This window comes from Oratosquilla oratoria, chromosome 6 (genome assembly GCF_046742065.1).
Source record: "Oratosquilla oratoria isolate Oo_2021 chromosome 6, ASM4674206v1, whole genome shotgun sequence".
NCBI classification, from domain to species: Eukaryota; Metazoa; Arthropoda; class Malacostraca; order Stomatopoda; family Squillidae; genus Oratosquilla; species Oratosquilla oratoria.
This window is the reverse complement of record NC_134782.1, coordinates 71,773,407-71,786,482: the sequence shown is the minus strand read 5'-3', so window position 1 is coordinate 71,786,482 and position 13,076 is coordinate 71,773,407. Positions and strand designations below refer to the sequence as shown.

At 37.8% G+C, this 13,076-nt stretch overlaps 1 protein-coding gene across 11 annotated transcripts in view; it reads right to left on the bottom strand.

The window, feature by feature from the left end:
* Window positions 1-13,076, bottom strand: part of LOC143026605 (uncharacterized) — a 111,457-nt gene that overhangs the window by 91,901 nt on the left and 6,480 nt on the right. For 7 of the 11 annotated variants that reach the window (XR_012966510.1, XR_012966511.1, XM_076187284.1 and 4 more), the window contains exon 2: window positions 11,561-11,638. The exons of the other annotated variants lie outside the window; for them this stretch is intronic. Coding sequence is in view for 5 of the 7 variants with exons in the window: in XM_076187284.1 (XP_076043399.1) it covers window positions 11,561-11,638 (78 nt within the window). In the remaining 2 variants the exon portion in view is untranslated. The remainder of the gene's footprint in view (window positions 1-11,560; window positions 11,639-13,076) is intronic. 11 annotated transcript variants of the gene reach the window in all.

Sequence of the window (13,076 nt, the reverse complement as noted above, 5' to 3'; positions counted from 1 at the left end):
ATAAATAAATAAATACATAAATAAATAAATAAATAAATTATGCATTTTATTTTTGAGTAATGTTAAAAGATCCAGCACTTCCACACTTGTGGTCAGAGAGAGGCATCAGCACAAGACCATCCAGCATACAGTTAAGTGCCGACAGGACAGCTAACTGGGATGGCTGACTGAAAGTTTCCCGAAGGAAACTTCTGTAAGAATCTCATGAACAACTGGTGGATGCCTTACTAGGCATAGTGTATCCTTGCCATTTCCTCACATCACCTTTTCTTAACTTAAGTCCTTTATCACCACTGGCACTATCAACACAAAGTCCTGCTGTGTTACAAGACAAATTGTACGATAAAGGCATATGAAAAAAGCCTGTAATCTTATCAGACATCAGATTTTTTAGTCATATTAAAAAAAAAAATCACAGGGTGTCAAGTCTACTGGGACAAACTGCACTTGTGTGTGGCCTAACTGGGGCATTTATAACGTATGTAGTCTGAAATAATGCTTTTGAGCCAAGACACCATGATAATGAATCAAGAATGAACCCTCCAAAGGCTTAAGTGCAGCCCCCCCCCCGGCCCGGAATGGAACTGCCAACTGTGTAGGATGCCTCAACTCCTCTTGCCTTCACCTGAATGCCTAGAACTGAGGGGCTGGTGCCCGATCTCTAAACCAGGCCCACCACTCACTACTTCACAAAATTTTAAATGCCTTCCATTTTTGACAAATGTTTTTTCTACTGTGGAAATCAAAATATTGGCACCTATTATCCATCATCTGCAAGCCTGCGATACTGAACACGTGCCTAAGTTTACCAACTTTGAAAGACCAAAGAGAAAGAGGTTAATTAATTACAGTATCAGGTCACTTAAGCTGTTGATGTGGCAAAGGGAATGAAAGTTCTGAGCAAGCAAGGACATAAGGTGGGGGAACATGTACAGAAGCTGTTGCTTGTGTGGATAAATGAAAAAGTTAGAAGGTGATAACATGTCAGGGCTTATCATAAGTGAAAAGGTAAGGCATTTACATGCCAATTTCTTAAAGAAAGAACAGCCTAGTGTGGATACTGAAGATGAACCATTCAAGGCTAGCCATGGGTGGATCAACATGTCCAAGAAGAAACTAGATATCCATAGTCATATGACATGGCACAACTCATTCCCTCCCCACCATCTCATGCACACCAAAAAGACCTCCTGACAAGGTAATACGGATTATTTTTTATTATTATTATTCACCCTGCCTGGAGTATTGACTGCATGTTATTGTGGGGTTAAAAGGTGCTCAGTAGCATGAAGCTGATACTTTAGGATCTATATGGGGTGCCCCTACAGACCAGAGCCATACATCATTTTGACTGTGATTGAGGAAATCTCTACTCATAGAGAAATGATAATAATTTATTATACTGTGACTGTCCCTCCATTATGCTGTTCCCAAACTCTTAATACTGTCCTATACCACTTCTCTGAATATGCATTTCCTTTTTCACTGAACCCTGTGTTAGGGGAGAAAGAATACTGCCATTGAGTGTTCCTATTCGAGTCATAAAAGGCAACAAAAATGTGACTGGAATACGACTAAGCCTCCTACTCACTGTAGCCCCAATTTGGACATTCTAAAAAAAAAATAAAAAAAAAAAATAAAAAAAAAAGGCATAAGAGGGATTAGAAGGAATTTTTCAACCAGAATCCTAAGGTTTGGGTCTTTTAATGCGTGTGGACATGATACAGATGAGAGTAAAAGGGAAAAGATAAGCAGTATCTTTATAAGAATGATGGATGTGTTGGCATTAAGTGAAACTAAGTTGAAAGGGAAGGGCAAGTTTGAGTTTGGAAGTGTAGTTGGGAGGTTGTCAAGAGTGAACAGAGGATGAGGGAGAGTAGGAATGGCTATACTAGTAAGTGAAGAGAGAGGTAAGCAGGTGGTGGAGTGGAAGGTTTCTTCAAGGTTAATGTGAAAGCAAAACTGGGGAGGTGTGGGTTTTTGTAAGTGCATATGGGACTGGTTAAGAGAAGAATGTAGAGAAAAAGGAGGCTTTTTGGATAGGTTTAAATGAATGCATAGAGGGTTTAGGGAGAAATGTCAATGTAGACTGGGAGATCTCACTGCTAGGGTAGGAGACGAACAAATAGAGTGGTTGGGAAGAGTGAAGTTCCAGGAAAAATTCATAGTGGAGAGATGGTGGTAACGTGTCTGGAGAGTTGATGATAGCATTAATGGACTCTATAGTGGTAACCAGGAGAAGAGTAAGAAGAGTTTTGGGCATACATGTTCTTAGGGGAGAGAGTGGGGGAATATCAGATCATTTTTTGGGTGGAAGGTAAGTTGAGAGTGGAGAATAGAGAAAGAACAAAAAAGACAAAAGGTACGGAGGTGCTTTGAGTAAACTGCTTAAATGAGAAAGAAAAGGAGTACAAGAAGAAGCTTAGAGAGAAGTAGGAGTGAAGGATAGAGTAGAACTAGGAGTGGAGGAGGAATGGGGATGGTTCAAGGAGGGAGTCACAAGGTGCACAAAGATGGTGTGTGGAACAAGGAGGATGGGAAGAAACAAAAGGTATGGTAGTGAGTGGTGGAATGATGAAGCAAAAAGGTTGTAGAAGAGAAGCAAGCATTCACAGATTGGTTATAAAATAGAATGAGAGAATCATATGAGAGATACAAAGAAAAGAGAAGTAAAGCATAGGATAAAGGAGGAAAAGAAGTGAGCACATGTGAAATGGGGTAAGAGTATGACAGAAAATATTGAAATAAAAAGATGTTTTACAAGGAAATTAAGAGAGGATGAGGAGGCAAATCAAGTAGAGAAGAAAAAGTAAAAGGTGCAGATGGAGCGATGATAATGGAAGAGATGACAGTAATAAGAAGATGGGCAGAGTATTTTAGGGCATTGCTAAATGTGAAGGATAGGGAGGGAAAGGTAGTTGCAGTGGGAAGCGCAAAGAAAAGGACCATGATGAATGAGGAAAATGCAGGAGAAATAAGGAAAGATGAGGTGAAAGCAGTTATTAAAATAATGACAGCAGGTAAGGCACCTGGGTTAGATGGGTGTCATGTGGAGTGTCTAAAATAGGGATGTACAGTGAACTGGCTGGTGAGGTTGTTTAACATTTGTTTAAAAGAGGGTAGAGTGCCAGAGGACTGGAGGAGTGCCTGTATAGTTCTGCTATACAAGAGAAAAGGGAACAAAAGTGAGTGTAGTAGTTTCAGAGTGATCAGTTTGTTAATTGTAGTTGGGAAGGCTTATGGGAGGGTTTTGAGAGGCTTAGGAGAGGAACAGAGGAAGTAATTGGTGATGAGCTATGTGGGTTTAGGACAGGTAGAGGTTGCATGGATCAGTTTTTTGTGGTAAGATAGATATGTGAGAAAGCTTTAGGAAAAGGTAATGATGTTTTTTTGGCTTTTATGGATTTGGAAAAGGCTTATGACAAGATAAACAGGAAGGCACTGTGGGAGGTATTGCAGATATATAGGAGTGGAGGAAAGCTGTTGAGCAATCAAGAGATTTTACAAGAGTAGTAGAGATTGTGTTTGAATTAGCGGTGGAGAGAGCGAGTCATTTGAGGTAAAGGTGGAACTTCATGAGATATGTGTTATGCTCCTTTGGCTGTTCAATATATACATGGATGGGGTGGTGCAAGAGATGAATACAAGGGTAATGGGCCAGGGATTGGAGATGGTTAAAGGAAATTGAGAAAAAAAGGAGATAAGCCAGTTGTCGTTTGCTGATGACAATGCTCTTGTAGCAGGATCAGAGGAGGAATTAAGGAAGTTAGTGACAGGGTTTGGGAAGGTGTGCAAAAGAAGGAAGTTGAAGATAAATGTGGGTAAAAGGCAATATGTACAAGGGGAGAAGATGGCAGCAAATTGAAAGTGAGTATTAATGGAGAGAGACTGAAGGAAGTGGATAGTTTTAGATACTTGGGTGTGAATGTGGCAGAAAAAGGAGTGAAGGTGAAGGTAGAATGTAGATGGAGAGAAGCAAATGCCTTTGGGATTAAAAAGTGTAATGAGAAATAGACATTTGGGAATGGATGCCAAGAGAAGATTGTATGGAGTGATTGTGCCAACAGCACCATATGGGGCAGAAACATGGAACATAAAAGAGGAGTTTGAATGTGTTTTAGATGATGTGCCTGAGAAGTATAATAGGGGTTACTAAGTAGGAGTGAACATGTGGGGTCGACCAAGGATGAGATGGATGGATGGGGTAAAAGGGGCATTGGAAAAGAGGGGAATGTCTGATGGGGAAAGATGGGACAAGACAGAAGATAGGGGTGAATGGAGAATGGTTGTGTATGGATACTGTGATGCATGAAAGGGAGTGGGCGGGGGGATGGGGGGTGAGGGAGTATGTGTAAAAAAATAACTAAACGCACCCCAAAGGGATTTCTTCCAGTCTTTTTTCTGTATGAGGGGATGGAGAGGGGGGTCACCGATTTAATAAAGCAGCTTTGCTGTGGATGTGCTGTGTCTTGGGACACTGCTCTTGACCCAGGGCAGTGGGCGAGATGCAAGGATGACCCCTCATCCAGGTGAGGCCAAGATGAGAGGGAGGAAGGGGGGTGAATGGGAGTGGAGTATGTGGGGATGGAATGGGTGGGAGTTGATTTTACGCTTTTGTTTTTTAGCTACCTCCCTTGTAAAGGAGAAAAAGCATTTGGTATATGTATGTATGTATGTATGTATGAAGAAGTAAAGTGGGGTGGTTGTTTTAACCTTTGATCAAGGGCAGCACTTAAAGAATTGATTAAATGGACAAGAAGGGAGAGAGGGAGGGAAGGAGAGAGAGAGATATACTGAGAGATATATCTGCCTACTGATGGTCATGTAATTTGTTAATAACCAACCCCAATTTTCTTAATCTCTGCACTGTTAGCATGACCTTTCTTTATGGTGTTACTCAAACTTTAAGCCAAAGATGATTTGCTAAAAACATACACAAGATCCAAATTCTATTAAAAAAAAATTCAATAACCCAATATGATTTCACCAGGTTACAGGTTTGAAGAACTATTAATTATAAGTCTCATTAAACACTTACCTGTATTCAGTTCCCATCCTAGTCACTGCTTTGCACATCAAATTATTCTTGAAATATCTCATTATGCTACCCAACCAACTACTAAATTTATATACTGAAATGAATCCATTCATACCCATCAATCCTTTCTGTTGAACAAAACTGTATTGCAAAATATAAGATGAAATCACCAAAGAGCAATACAGGTACAAATTAATCAAGACAGTTGTAACACATTAATACTTTGACTTCTCCCCTAGTTGAATAAATTTGTCCTTCATTTGCCAGAATGAAATTATAAACTGCAACTCAAGTGCAAATGAATTACACACCTTTTAGTCCTGCTCCTAGTAGGGAGGACATGATGAAGCATGAACCACTTCCCGAGATTTAAAAAAAAAAAAAAAAAAACTCAGCCTCCATCACTTCATCTACCATTCCCTTCTGTATAACATATTGGCCACCACACTGCATGGCACCTAGTAGCTTCACCTCCCCATAATTATGTGTCTATCATAATTAATCTCATCCTCCTGACAAGCCATCAATAACTTCTGTCAGCAGAAGACATGATTCAATAATTCATTCATCATCAGTAACCATGTAAACCTCATGAGGATGTTTGGGGAGAGAAGGTCAGGCCTGTGGCCACTATGATGGGAGTTATGGGGGCTTACCCCCTACTTCCAAACAAAAACAAACAAAATAAATAAACAAGAAAAATTATGACAATAATAATAATAATAATAATAATAAAATTATTAAAAAAAATATATATATAATAATAATAATAATAATGATCTATCAACTCATATACCAGTAGGTTTCTTCCCCTTTGCAAGGGTGGTAGCCAAACAAGGCATGCAAAACCACTCTCCATCTATCCCACACTCATTTCCTTTATAAAATATTTTAACTCTTTGTGGATGAAGATATACAAGAAATCTCAATTAACAACACATATTCATACAAGATATTCTAGTGGAGATGTGTGCAGAATAAAAGGTGTCAAAAATTAATCCTCTGCAAAGTTTTTAGTCTATGCTATAGGCCTGGAGGGAGGGAAGTATAGAAGGAAAGAAGGACAGTAGGAGGGATGGCAAGACAGATACACACAAAGACACAAAATGGGAAATGAAGTTCAATACCAAAAAATGCAAAGTAATGGAAATGGGCAATAGTGGCAAAATATCATCCTTAAACTATTCCTTGGGTAGTCCATTACCAAAGCAAAAGAGACATCCAAGACTGGAATATACATCAATAGTGTGGTCCCCACACAGTAAATATAAGCAAGATTGAGAGAATACAAAGGGCAGCAACCAAACTGGTCCCCAGCCTGGTAGATAAATCATACAAGGAAAGACTAAAAGCACTGGGTCTGCCAACTTTGAAAGATCAAAGAGAAAGAGATGACATGAAATCAATATTCAGGTAACTAAAGGGGATAGATTGCATTAACAGAAGAGATCTCCTGATTTAAGATAGGAGGGATTTAAGAGTTCATGGGAATAAACTAAGACCACATACAGATGCATGAATAAATGGAATAGCTTAGGTGATATAGCCCAAGCTCAAATAATATATACCTGATTTTATATCTAAATATAACTGGAAATCATAAATATAAATTAAATTGGAATTGTACATGAACTCGAAGCTAGATATGATAAAAAATTAGAGAACAGGAAATAGCACCCAACAAGTATTACTCCTTTCCTGTATGCTACAATTAGGTAATTACACACACACACACATGCAGTAACACTATGGGCACCCAACTGAAAAAAGAATATGAGTCAAATAGAAAGAATCCAAAGAGCAATGACAAAGATGGCCCCAACACTTCCAAAATTGACATATGAGCAAAGATTGTCTAAACTGGAACTACCAACCCTGGAACAAAGAAGAGAAAGTGGTGATCTATTGGCCATTTACAGAATCATGAAAGGCATGGAAGTCCTTCACAGGAAAGACCTATTAAAGTGGGACAGAAGAAAAACAAGGAGACATGAAAAGAAACTCAAAAAGAACAGTTATAGAAGATTAAAAAAAAAAAAAAAAAAAAAAAAAAAAAAAAAAAAAAAGGGGGGGGGGGGGGGGTGTGGCTTTCCATACAGAGTGGTGGATGCCTGGAACAAATAAGATGAAACAATAGTGTGTGCACACACCATACAAGAGTTTAAGAACAAACTAGATGTTGCGAGATACAGAGATGGGTCACCACAAGTATACTCCCCTTCCCATATAATACAACTAGGTAAAAATACACACGCACATACACATGCAGAAAGACACAATAGTGGGTCACTAGGAGTATAACTCTCTTCCTACAAAATACAACTAGGTAATACACATACACACACAAACACGTTGGTTGAAGTGACAATGAAGTTTGGAACTGCAGAAAAACTTCGTTTCATTGATCTCAACAAGGGAGTACCTTTGTTGTATTAGTACGAATGGGGAAAGCTCATGGTGTAGTGGGAAGGTGAAGAAAAAGGTGAGAGGGATTACTGAGGAAAATGGAAGGAAATGAGAAAGGGGACAAATGAGCCCCGGATGTTAGAAGGGGTGTAAACAAAAGGGGTGCAGAACACACAGACAAGGAAGAACTAGGAAGCAGAGGTGTCAAAGGCAGAAATATAGATTATTGCAGATCAATGGAAAAAGATAACTGCTTTTATGGATTTAATGAGGGAAGAGGTGACAACCTCCCCTGACTAGTAAATCTAGGGGAGAAACTAAAAAAAATTAATGGAGCATGGGAGGTTAGGTTTAACCAATTAACACTAGTCACCCAAAGAGTTGATAAACTGGAAGAACAAAAGAAGGAGAATTAAAATCTAAATAAAGAAATAGAAGAATTAAAGACACTTAAGAGAAGTAAAGGATGAGAATGAGGAATTAAAGAGGAATAATAAAGAGAATAAAGAGTCCATAGCAAAAGAGGTGTGGTTGGAAAAAAGTACAAGAGAACAATAAAATTGAATTTAGAGATATAGTGAAACAGCAGATGAAAGAACAAACTAAGGACACAGTTATTAAAGTGATGAGGAAGAAGGAGAATATAGTAAGAGACTTAGCGGATAAAAAGAAATGTATAATTATATCAGGGATGGAAGAGAAGTATAATCCAAATAGGACTACAAGAATGGAGGAAAAGGAAAAAGTAAATAAGATACCAGTATTAGAAGTAGTTCAAGAAGATGAACCAGTAACAGGGAAACAAATAGAAGAAATATATAGTCTAGGGAAATACAATACAGATAAGACCAGACCAATTAAGGTTAAATTCAGGTCAAAAACGACAGCAGAGAATACCTTAGCTAAAACATGGAAACTAGCACACAGTGATCAATATAAACAGGTATGGATAAAAAGACATGAACAAAGAGGAGAGGATGAGAAAACAAAAAGACTAAAAGCTAAGGAAAAAAACGAGAGAACAGTCAGAAAAAGAGAAATTCTATTGGATTGTGAATATGAAAGTGAGGAAATGGTTCATAGCAGAGAAAAACAGACGGGAAATAGAAAACATGATGGAAGTAGCAGAAAATTAAGTGTCTTACACAAATATAGATAGCTTAATAACAGGCTTGAACGAACTCAATGATTACCTGAAGGAAAAAGAACCAGACATAATGGAAGTTGTAGAGACAAAAGTGAAAGGTCCACTACCACCCAACAGTGTATGACATGGTGCATATAATTATTGGATTAGAAACAGAGAGGTAAAACAAAGGAGTGGAGTTATGTTCCAGACTAAGAAGGATATAAATGTGAGGAAAGTCACATGTGAAAAGAATAGAGATATTTATGATAGAAGTGGAGGACAAGGATGAGAAGAGCAGGAAGTTTGTAGTAAATTATGTGCCTCCTAAAATGGCTTCGTGGGAAGAGAAAGAACACAAAAATATGTTAGAAGACACAAGGATAACACTAAGATAATGGAAGATGGAGGAAGAATAGTTATAATGGGTGACTTTAATTGTAAAGAAATCTGCTGGGAAGAGATGACAGAGAAGGATGGAGATGACCTATGGGGAAATGTACTACTTGATATGATTATAGAGCATACAATGACACAATGGGTACAAGAGAATACTAAGTATAGAAATGAGGAAGAACCATCGAGACTGGACCTAATAATCACATCAGAGCCCAAAATAGTGGACAAAATTGAATATAAGACACCAATAAGTAAAAGTGACCACATATTTGTTGAACTGGAACTAAATGAGGATAAATACATGAAAAAAAAGTATGTTCCAAGACAAAAACAAGAAAAAGAATGCAAAAATGTTGAAAAAAGTGAACACCGAAGAAAATTGTGAGTCGCTGCAGAGTGATCTCAATAAAGTATGGGAATGCAGTAGGAAGTGGAAGACGGAATTCAACATTAAGAAGTGTAGTATAAAAAAAAAAAAAAAAGTGGGATTATATACATTGGGACAGAAAGAAATTAAAAAAGTGGAAAAAGAGAAGGACATAGGAGTCATTATCATGAATATGTCCCCTGAGAAACATATACACAAAATTTCTGGAGAAACTTATAATTTAATAAGATCAATCAAAGTGGCATTTACATACCTGGATGAAGCAATGGTGAAGAAAATATTGTCACTTTGATAAGACCAAAATTGAAGTATGCAGCAACAATGTGGTCACCAAATACAAAAAAAAAAAAAAAATGTATAACAAAACTTGAATGAATACAAAGAGCAATTATGAAATTGGCACCAACGCTCTCAGAACTATCATATGAGGAGAGACTGGCAAAACTTGAGCTACAGTGGAGCAAAGAGAGAGAGGAGACTTAATAACTATTTATAGAATCATGAAAGGCATGGAAATTATTGATAGAGAGGTTCTAATAAAATGGGATGGTAGAGATACAGGAGGACATGGAAAAAGGTTCAATGAGAATGTGGTGTGTGCAAAAACAATACACAAATTTAAAAAGTCTAAATAAAACAAGATATAGAGACAGGACACCACAAGCATAGCTCCCCTTCCCGTAAAATACAACTAGGTAAATACACACAGGTAGGGTGGGGTGAGAGAAAAGGAAGGGTGAGAAAGAGAGAGTGATATGCATGGTAGGGAGGGGAACAGAGGGAACAAACTTAACTATCAGACTAAAACACATACTGTACCAGCATCCATCACCATGCAAGTACAGTTATATGTATTTGTAATATCTGACACTGAAGCAGTAGTACTAATAACACAATACAATTAATAGTACTATTCACAAACTGTGCCCCCTCTCCATGACATCACTACCCAGTGAGGTGTGACTCCTTTTGGCCCCTTTAAATCAAGATTGATTTGCCACAAGAACAACTAATCATGGAAGATCATTTATCCACTACCAATGCCACCCTCTCAGATTACTTGTAGCGCATCCCTTATTCTTCAAATCCTTCACACTGTTGGTGCTTTCATAGATTTCAATCTGGCACTCCAACACAAAATTTTAACAAAGCATCACCATTGCAAAAATATTAAAATTAATCACTGGTGACCAATATTCGTGCCCCAAGCTGTGATTTTACCCCCATTTCCTATATTTTATTTTCTGCCATAAAATCCAAATGGGCAACCGACGCTGCCTGACACATAGTACTTAGTTGCATGATTACGACAAACTTCCAATAGACCCCACTTCCTACATACAACATATAACAAGGGTTTTTTCCCCTTACAAGAGAGGTAACCAAAGTCAAAGGCAAAAATCCACTCACATTTTATACCCATATACTCCACTCCCATTCACCATCCCTCCCCCCCCCCCTCTTTTCTTGTCTCCTGGATGATGGGTCATCCCTGCATCTCACCCACTACCTTGGGTCAGATGCAGTGCAGCAAGACAAGGTACATCCACAGTAAGGCCACACTGCTAAACATTAAAAATAAATAATGAAATCTAATAAATAAAATATGAAAATAAAAAATAACTAAATAAATAAATATATGAATATATAAATTAATCTATCAGAATGCGTCCAGAAATAAATTTTATTAAGAATACAATGCAGTGTGCCAGCACATGAGAAGCAAAGACGACAACTTGCCACTGACAGCATGATGAGCTTGCAATAATTCATGTACAAGCACTTCCCATTGGATAAGCACTCAGTTTTCTAAGAGGAAAATACTGCCAAGTTCTTAATGTAGTGCAACAAAATTTTCTTGTACTAGTTGATACTTGATCGTTATAATTCAATACTTTGTGTTAATAAATCCATGCACAATAAGATCAAATGTCACAAACAAATGAAAATGAAATGACAAAAAATATAATTCCATCCCATTAACCCAGCTGAAAAATAATACACGTAACATGCACGACACCTCAAAAGCAGACATCCAGGTTGTTAAGTACATCAAACATGTTATAACTGCTCAAATTAATGAAGTAATGATGAGCATAATCTAAAGGCCAAAGTTGGAGGGTCTGCAAAAGTGATGGCACTCCATTAATTGGAAGGAGAATGGGTGGGAGCTTAGGCACACGATCCACCACACCAACACTACCTTGCACAGTGGCAAGAGTTTGCCGAATTGCCTCACGCTCCTGCTCATATTCTTCCTTCTGAAGGGCCTCAAGCTGGGCTGTCAGAGCACCCGGTGGGCATAGTGTGGGGAGAAACCACGGGGAGCCACCACCACCAGCCACCAGGACAGCGACAGAAAGTCATCAAGTATACATTAGGAGAATAATAAGAAATGGGATCAACTTATAATCAAAACCATATGTACTGAGTGCATGTGGAAGTTGCCTACTATAAATTTCAAAGCTTCATTATACTTGATACTGTTACTAACAGACCAATGGCCTGATGTTCAGTTACACATGAGTTACCTTCACTGTAGAGTCCAACTTCACTTTAATTTCTTATCAAATCATACAATTTCATGGACAATGTAAATACCAATGACATGGCTGAGAAAAGATAAATGTGAAGCAAGTATCAACTACTACATATTCAAGAAACAATAGCATGTTATCACATTCATACTGGGTATAAAATAACAATTTCCATAATAAGCTCCATAGATTCAACTAATTATAATCCAATTATGTAATATTTCCCAACATCTTTTGCATAAAATATCTATATCTATGAAATACACACTATATATGTATATATATACATACATCCATATACATATACATACATAAATAATGTATGCAAACACCACACAAGAATTTAAGAACAGACTTGATCTTGTGTGATACAAAAACAGGTCACCACAAGCACAGCTCCCCTTCCCATAAAATATAACTAGGTGAATATATATAAATACATACATACATATATATATTTACACACACATTCCAATTGGGATGAGGTGATTAGTGAAGTTCCACAAGGAACAGTTTTGGCCCCAATAATGTTTGCTATATATATATTAATGATATGGATGAAGAAATTGAAAGTTATAACAGCTTCTTCGCTCATGATGCAAAAATGTTGAAAAAAAGTGAACAGCGAAGAAGATTGTGAGTTGCTGCAGAGTGATCTCAATAAAGTATGGGAATGGAGTAGGAAGTGGGAGACGGTGACACAGGGAAGATTATTGAGGTGAAGGAGGAGAATCTTCCACCAAGGTAGATCACTCTTCACTTGCTGCTATAATAGTCTCAAGTGATTCACTATCTTTAAATCTATTAGAAACATTGACAAAACTGGCACTTTCTTTAGAATTATTTTCACTAGAAAGCTGTTTAGAGACATTTGTTTTGGTCTATGCTTAAAAATTTGGTGGAAATGCAACACAACATTTTTATAAAATAAATTTGTAGAGCACATAGCCACTGCTATATAAGTAGGGGTGTGCCGATTAATTGGAATCGGCATCAGCAAGAATCGGCACTTTTTTGGTGAATCGGCATCAGCATCGGCATCAGCAAGAATTGGATTTTTTTTAGAAAGGGATTCGGCATTGGCAATATTTTGCTGATGCCGATGCCAATTCAGTAATTCACCTATTATTTATTGTTCTGGTGGTTGCATAGGGCCATGCAGCATATTATGTGCTACATGAG